General features: G+C 47.5%; 2 protein-coding genes across 2 annotated transcripts; both read left to right on the top strand.

Annotated features, from left to right (window-relative positions):
- The first annotated feature begins 1,259 nt into the window (after nucleotides 1-1,259).
- On the top strand, nucleotides 1,260-2,283 carry LOC136508342 (non-specific lipid-transfer protein 1-like). Its single transcript, XM_066502998.1, has 2 exons — nucleotides 1,260-1,715; nucleotides 1,860-2,283. The coding sequence occupies exons 1-2, from the start codon at nucleotides 1,360-1,362 to the stop codon at nucleotides 1,867-1,869; spliced, it is 366 nt and encodes a 121-aa protein (XP_066359095.1). The 5' UTR covers nucleotides 1,260-1,359; the 3' UTR covers nucleotides 1,870-2,283.
- A 5,866-nt stretch (nucleotides 2,284-8,149) lies between these two features.
- LOC136506988 (uncharacterized) lies at nucleotides 8,150-10,204 on the top strand. The gene has a single exon (XM_066501854.1). The coding sequence runs from the start codon at nucleotides 8,150-8,152 to the stop codon at nucleotides 10,202-10,204; it is 2,055 nt and encodes a 684-aa protein (XP_066357951.1).
- Nucleotides 10,205-10,462: the final 258 nt, after the last annotated feature.

The following is a 10,462-nucleotide window of genomic DNA, read 5'->3' as shown; positions in this document are numbered from 1 at the left end:
TGGGTTTTGAGTTTTTTATTATTATAAGAATTTTGTTTATCCAGTGTTGTTAAGTAAGTTATGAGAAGTTGGTCTGATCCCTCTCCAACGCAGATATGAAGCCGATACTCTTTCCTTCATTATCTTAAAAAACACACTAATCTATTTGAGATTTAGTAAAATAATAGTAATTTTTGGAACGGATCGAGGTAGCAGTATTCTGCTCTAGTGGTCGAAAGATGTTTGTTTTTGAATAAAAAAAAATTGAGAGATGTGGTTTTGGACAGTCGGACATATTCCGTACGAGTTTTGGCAAGCGTCGGTGCGGTGGTGTCTGCCGGTCTGCCCTTGCAGGTACGGGACTGGATGCATGTATAGCACGTGGCGGAGCTTCCACTCGAGACAGCGACATGTGGGCTCCCATACTTGCTGGACAACTTCAATCGCTAGCACTGCTGCTTTCCACCCCAATTTCCAAAAAGTTGCTACAGTACCTGTCACATCGAATGTTTACGGCTCGTGCATGGAGCATTAAATGTAGACGAAAAGAAAAACTAATTGCACAGTTTGGTGGGAAATTACGAGACAAACGTTTTGAGCCTAATTAGTCCATATTTGAACATTATTTGCCAAATAAAAACGAACGTGCTACAGTAACCTAAAATCCAAATTCCTGAACCTAAACAAGCGCTAATTTTGAATGTGCATGTAACCTCCTGCACTGTACTGCTTGCTGTACGCGTCCGTCCTCAATCTCTGTTCTTCTGGTTGCGGGAGGAATTAACGAAGGCTACTGGAAGGATCCAATGGAGATCTAGACAGATCGATGAATTATTGATGTGTTAATGTATGTGCGATAAGCACTCAGATCCAACTCCAAACTACCTCACACTGACACACTGAGAGAGAGAGAGAGTGAATGCGCCTCCAACTGTATCAGATGAGCCACGTATACGTCTAACGGCTCAGGCTGCCGCCATCACCCTGCGCTCTAGGTCGTGTTAGGCGGCTGCTAATGAATTCACTCTGCCTCAACTAACCACTGTGTATGTGTATCTGTATCTGTATATGTGTATGTGTATGTGCATCCACATCCATCTGCCTGCTCCTCCTCCCAACACCCAACCACCTCCTGCCCAACTCTTGACTACCATGGATGGCGAGGTGCCATCGATCCATGGACATATTCGCATGCATCCACACCGACTGAAACTGCATGCAATGCACATCTGTCATCAGCACATCGATCGTAAGCCTATTTAAGGAGTGACATTCCACTGCAATCTCCTCACCAGCACATCGATCGTAAGCTAGTACCAGCAGTCTCCTCCGAGCAGCCACACATCACACACACTCCAAGACACCCAGAGCATCGACGACATGGCTCGCATGCAGCTTGCTGTGGCGATCGCCGTCGTGGCAGCGGTGGTGCTGCTGGCGGCAGCAGCGACGACCTCGGAGGCGGCCATCACCTGCGGGCAGGTGAGCTCAGCCATCTCGCCGTGCCTGTCCTACGCCCGCGGCCAGGGCTCCGCGCCCTCCGCGGGCTGCTGCAGCGGCGTCAAGAGCCTCAACAACGCCGCCCGCAGCACAGCCGACAAGCGCACCGCCTGCAACTGCCTCAAGAACGCCGCCCGGGGCATCAGCGGCCTCAACGCCGGCAACGCCGCCAGCATCCCCTCCAAGTGCGGCGTCAGCGTCCCTTACACCATCAGCACCTCCACCGACTGCTCCAGGTACATCTAGCCAGGGCTAGTACAAAGTGATGATCTGAATTCTGAATGAATCACTGCCACTTGCATGTAGAGTTGCATGCATGCATGCATGTACTGATGACTCAACAAGCAAGTCGTTTAACTTGTGCTTCGTCTTCCATGCAGGATCAGCTAAACCAACGACAGCCTGCTGATGATCGATCGATGATCCATTCCGCCGCCGCCGTCGGCGCCGGAGCATCGACGACCATGTATGCATGAGTATCTATCTATCTATCTACGCGTGATGATGAGTTGTTTACTGCTACGTCGTGGAGTACTACTGAATAAAAATCTCTCCGTATGTACCTACGTGTCGTCGTGTACGCTGTGATACGCTTGCATCGTAGCGTGTATGTACGTCCGTGTGTACGTGTGTGCGTGAGAGAGAGATGCCCTTTTGCTTGTTGTTGGGTTTATTTTTGAGTGCATGCACTGTGTGTGCGGTGTTTATTTATTTCCGTGTACGTTCTCGCTCCTGGTTTGTACTAGTATGTTCGATCACTGCGCTACCTTATGATACATGCACGCACATCTTTTTGTTAGCAAATTGTTATTATGCATGCGCCATGTGATTGCTACTCCCAAACGCTTGGTCAGTATATGTGCAACTACTTATATAGCACCTAACGAAAAACTGGGTTGCAGACTCGAGGATTTGAAGACGGGATTGTGATTTGAGAAATTAATAAATGGTTTTATTTAATTAACTCGCCACTTGAAAAAAAAATACTCACACGGTGGAAATTAAAACAAGTACCTAGCTGGCACGCTTTTTTCATGAGAGATGACGGCACGCACTACTCTTCAAATACAGAATTCATCTGATGAACGAAAACAAGACAAAAACTAGAAAACAGAGCCGTTGTGTGTGCTGTGCGGGCCGGGCTTGTTAGCAGAACGTACATGTATAATTATTACCACCATCCTAAATTATAGATTGTTTTGGCTTTTTCTAGATATTCAGTTTTTTTTATGTACGATATGTCTATATAGTTGTCTAAATATATAAAAAATCTGTATCTAGAAAAGCCAAAACGAACTATAAATTGAAATGAAGAGACTACTAAACGTATGCACCTATATGATATATATCCTCCATCCCAAAGCTCTTGTTTTGTTAGACATGGCTTTTAACCAAAATACTTGCAATTTTTGTGGCACGAAATTGATATAACTAGATATTTGTATTCAAAAGTAGCTATGATTTATATAATATAAATATGGCACCGGCACCTATTGGTCAAATCATTACTGTCCAAAAAAAAAATGTGTTTTATATTTTTGGATGGAGGGTAACTTGCCAAAATATATACTCCCTCTGCTCACAAAACAATTAATAAGTGGCATTTTGATGTTGTCGTAGGTCAATTGTTTCAAAAACTTTGACTACAAATAATTTTTTATTAAGTGACATTATTTCAGGTTGTCTTACGTCAATCATTTCGAAACCTTCACCATTGAATTATGTCTACATGCTTAGTTTGAATGTATGGAAGTGGTGATGTGGGTAGGTTTGTCTTGAATGTAGTTTATTTCATAAATGTATATATTTGCCATATTTACATATGCAGTACTTAAAACTAACCTCGATCTAAAAGTGGGCTTACATAACAGGAATAGTCTACAAAATAGAAATATATTTAGGGATTTGGAACAGATGACTTCTTAAGACGAGTATGCCACGTCAAAAAATAAAAGTCAGATACAAAACTTGAGTAGCATAATCAAAATAAAAGTCAAAAAATAAGAGGAGTGGGCTCACATAGCAAAACGAGTGGGATCACCGTATCCTTTGTTCCTGCAAGGGGATATTACTTTTGAATTTTACCGAGGTTTCCGTTTCGAGGCCGGCCTACTTGGAAAATATGCCGGGGTTTATAATATAGAGGTTCAAAGAACATGGGAAGATACAGTAAACACCCAAGACACTATGTTGTGCATGCACGTCAAGCTAGCTCCTCCGCACGGCAAGAGCATTAAAAGTATGGAGGCGTACACAGTTTAGTGAATGGAAACTAAGGAACGGCGTCCTTCACATAGTCCTGTTAGAGCTAGAGAAGGCACAAGAAAGGCGCCCCCTAATGACAAATAGATCGAAGTGGAATTCAAGAAATATCTTAAGACAAAATCAATGAGTCTGGCCGCAGTACAGAAAGCAAAGGTGAGACAACACTCTCGACCGTCCTGGATGCTGAAAGGAGATATTAATACTCGTTTTTTTCCAACTACATGCAAATGCTAGGCGAAGAAAATTTCTCAACGTTGTAAAACAAAAGGTCGCTGTTGAGTTCTTCGCCAAAGCTGTAGGAACAAGAACGTGGGCAATCAGTTGGGAGATGCTGAGTTACTCTCTACATAACCTTGATGAACTGGACATGCTGTTTACAGAGCATGAGCTTGTTAGCATAATCAAGGAGCTTCCGCTGGAAAAGGCCCCGATGGTTTTATCAGTATTTTCTAGAAGCAAAGTTGGGAGAGAATCAAGAGCGACAATCACAGAACCCAAAAATGCATCTATTCAATGAAGCAAATATAGTTCTACTCCCCAAACAGGAAGCACAAACAATGTCTGAGTATAGACCGATTAGCCTAATTAACAGTCTCGTCAAAATCATCACAAAAATCCTTGCAAATAGACTAGCTCCATATATGAATGAGTTGGTTTCACATGCTCAGAATGCATTCATCAAGAAAAGGTGTATACACAACAATTTCCTTTATGTACAAAGAGTGATTCAACTTCTGCAAAAAAAGTAGCCAACTTTCTTTATACATCTCCAAAGCTTTCAACTCCATAGGATGGCCATACCTTCTGGAAGTTCTAACTGCGTTTGGTTTTAGCACAAAATGGTGTAATTGGATATCAACAATCCTGTGGTCCTCCTCATCCAAAACTCTCATAAATGGAAGACCAAGTCAAAACATCAAAATATGCAAGATGACTGAGGCAAGACGATCGGCTTTCACCCCTACTTTTTGTCTTAGCAGTAAACCTGCTACAACGAATCATTGAACGAGCGACACAATACGGTATCCTACAACTGGTTCTACCGAAAGCAGCAAACTTGCGGTGCTCTCTCTATGCAGATGATGCGGCTTTGTTTGCAAACCCATCTTTAGAGGAGCTAAGCAGCTTACAAAAAAATCCTACCTTTCTTTGGAAATTGTTCAGGGCTATGCAGAATTAACATGTCCAAGACCGATTTTTTCCCCAATATGGTTCCAACCTAACATGGTCCCTTCGCTCATCCACAACTTACCAGGGAAAATAGTGTAGGAAAACGAGTACGCTACGTGCTAGCACATCTACCACGTCAGGATAACATGCGAGTAGAGGATTATGGATCGTTACTACTAGATGCGCAGCGCAGCGAAAGAGGAGCACATTGATGTAGTGGTAGTCATACACGTTCGTCGTGCACCTTACGTTCATTGCCGATCAACACCGCAGCAGCGGCGGTGTCTCCACGGTGTCCACACGTACGAGGATGGAACGCCGCGACGCCAATGTGCTAGCACCGCGTGTGCAGCGAGTGGAAGGTGACGGCGGCGGCGTTTTGAGCACCCACAGCCCTAGGGGGTTGGAGAGAGAGGCGGCAGCGGCAGCTCAATTATGTGGTGTGTGTGTCCCCCAACCCTAGGCCCTACACTACCGGAAACGGGGCCATTGCCAAGAGCCAGCGTCTTTGCCGAGAGCCAAATGTCGGGCTCTCGGCAAAGAAAGGTTTGCCGAGAGTCGGCCCTCGGCAACGGTAGGCCGTCGGCAAAACCATATTTCCCGAGGGCCAGGCCGTCGGCAAATAATTCCTCTCGGCAACCGGGCCCTTTGCCGAGGGTCCGGCCGTCGGCAAAGAAAGGCCGTCAGCAACCTGTGACGGCAGGCAAACGGCCTTCACCTGCCGTCTGTTTTGCCGAGGGTCAGAATTTGGCCCTCGGCAAAGAATTACTTTGCCGAGTGTCATTTCTGTGCCATCGGCAAAATATTTTTTTTTGCTTTTTTTGCTTCCAAATTTTTTTCCTGGGTTTACTGTTGTACCTTAAAGTACATATTAAAATTTGGAGCTTTTTTTTATTTTATTAGCTATATTTAATAAGTTTATTTCATTTACTTGAATTCTTCCCGGTAATTCGAATTTGAACTGCAGGTGCATCGAATATTGGAATTGAGTGATTCAAATAATCATATTCATGGTATTGCATGTGGTGTGAGACCGTATCCAGTGACAGATGCCAAATTTGGCGCATCGTTTTCACGGAACACGGCGAGGAACTTGCGTGTAAAGTATTTTTAAATTATATAAAATGGAAACGAAGTCCAAAATTCACGAAACTTGTCGAGGTGTCATTTCATCGCATGTATAGTCTGTGATAAAAAATTGAGTGGGTTTCGAGCAAGTTGCGACGTCCGATGCCTAAAACCCAGACATGTGGAGATGTATGGGTTTTAGGCATCGGACGTCGCAACTTGCTCGAAACCCACTCAATTTTTTATCACAGCCTATACATGCGATGAAATGACACCTCGACAAGTTTTGTGAATTTCGTACTTCGTTTCCATTTTATATAATTTAAAAATACTTTACACGCAAGTTCCTCGCCGTGTTCCATGAAAACGATGCGCCAAATTTGGCATCTATCACTGGATACGGTCTCACACCACATGCAATACCATGAATATGATTTTTTGAATCACTCAATTCCAATATTCGATGCACCTGCAGTTCAAATTCAAATTACCGGGAAGAATTCAAGTAAATGAAATAAACTTATTAAATATAGCTAATAAAATAAAAAAGCTCCAAATTTCAAATATGTCTTTTAAATATTATTGTTAGCCACTAGAAAAAAATTGGGAAAAAACCAAGTTTTTTTTTTGTATTTGCCGAGAGCCTCAAAGGGCACTCGACAAAGAGTTTAAAAAAACAACTTTGCCGAGAGCCCGGATCTGGGCCCTTGGCAAAGGCCCAGTCCACATAAGCCCCTCACGGCCCAGTCAGCCTTTCCTCTCGCCCGCGCGCACCCCGCATCCCCTTCCTCTCGCCGCCGCCGGTCCCCCGCGCCGCCGCAGCCTCTCCCCCGCCCCCACCCCATCCCCGCGCCGCCGTAGCCCGCCCCCGCCCCATCCCCGCGCCGCCGGAGCAGCAGCCCGGCCCGCCGAGTGCCGTCGTCGTCGGGGCCGCGTCGTCCCCCGCCTCGCTCGGTGGTCGGGCACTGCCGCCGCCCCTCGGCCACGCCCGCCGGTGGCCCACCCCGCGGCCACCGCGTCCCCGGCCGGCCCCGCGCGCCCCCGGCCATGCCCGCCGGTGGCCCACCCCCGCGGCCAGCGCGTCCCCGGCCGGCCCCGCGCGCCCCTGGCCACGCCCGCCGGTGGCCCACCCCCGCGGCCAGCGCGTCCCCGGCCGGCCCCGCGCGCCCCCGGCTGGCCCCGTGCGCCCCTGCCGGCCGTGTAGAGAGCATTTGGAGGAGGAAGGGAGAAGAGGAAGGGAGAAGAGAGGAGGGGAGAAGGAGGGGAGAAGGAGAGGCCGACGACCGTCATGCCCCCGCGTCGTCGTGTCACGCCGAGCGGTCATCGCTGTTTTCCCCGCGTCTAGCCGAAGACGAGGGTGATCCCGACTCCGCGTCGCCCGACTACACTGCCACCCAAGGTAAAGCCCCCCTCCTGCCTATTGCTGGCCTTCGTGCCATTTCTGGATTAGTGGGCCTTCGTGCCTTTTGTGGATGCGTTGGCCATCGTGCCATATGTCGTTGTGTCGGCCATCATGCCAAAATTGTGGATGTCGACCATTGTGCCGTCTTTTTCCTTGCAGGTTTTGGAAGCCTTCCTGTATAGGGGAGGTTCTGCCGAAATTTTGAACTTATAAATTGTGTTTCTTGTTTTGCAGAGAAGAGCCCGACGGAGGGGACCCGGAGTACCCCGAGCGTCTTCCTTCGGGTCTGCCTGCACCGCGTCACCTCTCCACTCCACCGCCACCCTAGGTATAAGCCCTTTGTCCGTAACCCTAGCTAGATCACGTAAACCAGTTAGGCGTCTCCCGTCCGAAAGAGATACGGTCGTAGGTATGCAGATCTCTGCATATCTGCGACCGTATCTGTTTTGGATTGTCCATGTTATTTGGATAGCCCGCGGATGCGTAGATGATTTAGTTTGTATGGTCCGGTCCAGTCCGAGATGGGGTTTCGGCAGCACCTCCCTGTTGTTCTCCAGATACACACTCTCCCTTCCAGGACGTGTATTGGGAGAACAGCGGGGATGTGCTGCCGAAATTCTATCTCGGATTGGAGCGGAGCATGGAAACTAACCTCATCTATGCATCCGCGGGTGGGATTAGGATCTATCCCTACCTATTAGATAGTAGGCAAGCGGTGTATATGCTATTGATGGTTATAGTACTATGTTATATATATGGTAGATGATGGATAACCATGATTGGATGTACACGGGCCGCCGTAGTCAGAATCAGGTCACTCGTGAATGGATACAGAAGACTGAGGATTTCTTAGACAAAGCATTTGGTGTGGGTGCTCAAGCAGCAACAGAGGTGTGGTGTCCCTGCAGCGAATGTGCAAACAGGAATAGGAAAACCAGGAAGGTCATTGAGGAACATCTTTGCAAGTTTGGGTTTACGCCAGACTATACCCGGTGGGTGTGCCATGGTGAAGGCCATCGTATTAGAGATGAGGCATTGAGGCCACGCTTGGAGGAGTTTGATAGTGATGGTGGGGTACCAGACATGATGGATGACTTCCACCAAGCACACTTCGGTGTACGATGTACGGACAAAACCGAGGAGCAGGAGCCAGAGGAAACCGCAAGGGCATTCTATCGCATGATGGAGTCGGCTAAGAGGCCCCTTCATGACAAGACAAATGTTTCTCAACTCGATGCCATTGGACGCTTAATGGGGTTAAAGTCCATGCATAACATGAGTCGAGACTGCTTCGATAGTATGTTGGCAGTTTTTGGGACCCTGCTTCCGGCAGATCACGCACTACCGAAGAACATGTACGAGTTAGTGAAGCTCCTCAAAGCTCTTAAGATGCTGTATGAGCAGATACACACTTGTGATAATGGGTGCATCCTCTTTAGGAAAGAACACGCGGAAGCAAAGTACTGTCCAAAGTGTAAGTCCTCTAGGTATGTGGAGGTAGAATCTAGTGATGGGCAGAAGAAGCAGCTTGGAATCCCCATGAAAGTCCTACGGTACCTTCCGTTCATATCGAGACTCCAACGGCTATTCATGAGCGAGGAGTCCATGAAACATATGACATGGCATAAAAATGGCATCCGATACAATCCTGACAAGATGGTACATCCATCAGATGGTGAAGCATGGCAAACATTTGATGGCATTTATGCTAACAAAGCTCTAGAGGCTCGTAATGTGCGTGTTGCGTTTGCAACAGATGGGTTCAATCCTTTTGGAATGATGGCGGGCCCATACACTTGTTGGCCAATCTTCGTTATCCCCCTCAATCTCCCCCCCGGCGTCCTTCTTCAACGTCAGACCATATTCTTGTCGCTGATAATTCCTGGTCACCCGGGGAAACATATGGGTGTGTTCATGGAGCCTTTGATTGATGAGTTGATCAGTGCATGGGATCATGGGGTACTGACATACGACCGTGCTACAAAGAGGAACTTCACAATGCACGTTTGGTACCACTACTCGATGCATGACTTTCTGGTGTATGGTCTATTCAACGCCTGGTGTGTCCACGAGAAGTTCCCATGCCTGGTATGCAAGGCAGCTCTGCAGTTCATTAGGTTGAAGAGTGGTGGCAAGTTTTCCTCGTTCGACAAACCTCGACAATTCCTGCCTCTTGACCATGCATTCAAACGGGACATTAAGAACTTTACGAAAGGTGTCATAGTGACAGACCCTGAACCGCAGAAGATGATTGGCGCCGAGGTTCTTGCTCAGATAGATGGTCTTGTCGCCAAGGAAGACGGAGTTGGTTTCGTGGGGTATGGTGTTCAACATATGTGGACTCATAAGTCGGGCTTGGAGAGGCTTCCCTATTTTAAGCACCTGGCCCTACCACATAACATTGATGTAATGCACACTGAGAAGAATGTTGCCGAAGCTCTCTGGGCAACACTCATGGACACTGACAAGTCAAAGGACAACCCTAAGGCTAGAGCGGACCTAGCAAGGCTATGCGATAGACCACACCTAGAGATGCGACCACCAAGAGCCGGCAAGACATGGAGAAGGCCTAGGGGCGATTACGTCTTAGAAAAGAAGCACAGGATGGTTGTAGTCCAATGGATCAAGGACTTAATGTTTCCTGATGGGTTTACAGCGAATCTTAAGAGGGGGGCCAACCCATCTACTGGCCGAGTCTTAGGGATGAAGAGTCATGACTTCCACATATGGATTGAGCACCTTCTTCCGTCGATGGTTCGAGGCTTCGTCCCTGAGCATGTCTGGGTCGTGCTGGTAGAGTTGAGCTATTTCTTCCGCTAGCTTTGTGCCTAGGAGTTATCTTGAAACGTGGTGGCTGACTTGGAAAAAAGAGCCCCTGAGTTGATCTGTAAGTTGGAGAAGATATTTCCACCCGGCTTCTTCCTGTCGATGCAGCATTTGATTATGCACCTCCCGTACGAGGCACGAATGGGGGGGGGGGGGGCGTGCAGAACCGCTGGTGCTATCCAATCGAGAGATGTCTAAAGACTATTCGCAAGAAATGTGGAAATAAAGCCAGAATTGAGGCTTCCATGGTAG

Source organism: Miscanthus floridulus, chromosome 15 (assembly GCF_019320115.1).
Source record: "Miscanthus floridulus cultivar M001 chromosome 15, ASM1932011v1, whole genome shotgun sequence".
NCBI lineage: Eukaryota > Viridiplantae > Streptophyta > Magnoliopsida > Poales > Poaceae > Miscanthus > Miscanthus floridulus.
This window is presented reverse-complemented; position numbering and strand designations above follow the sequence as displayed.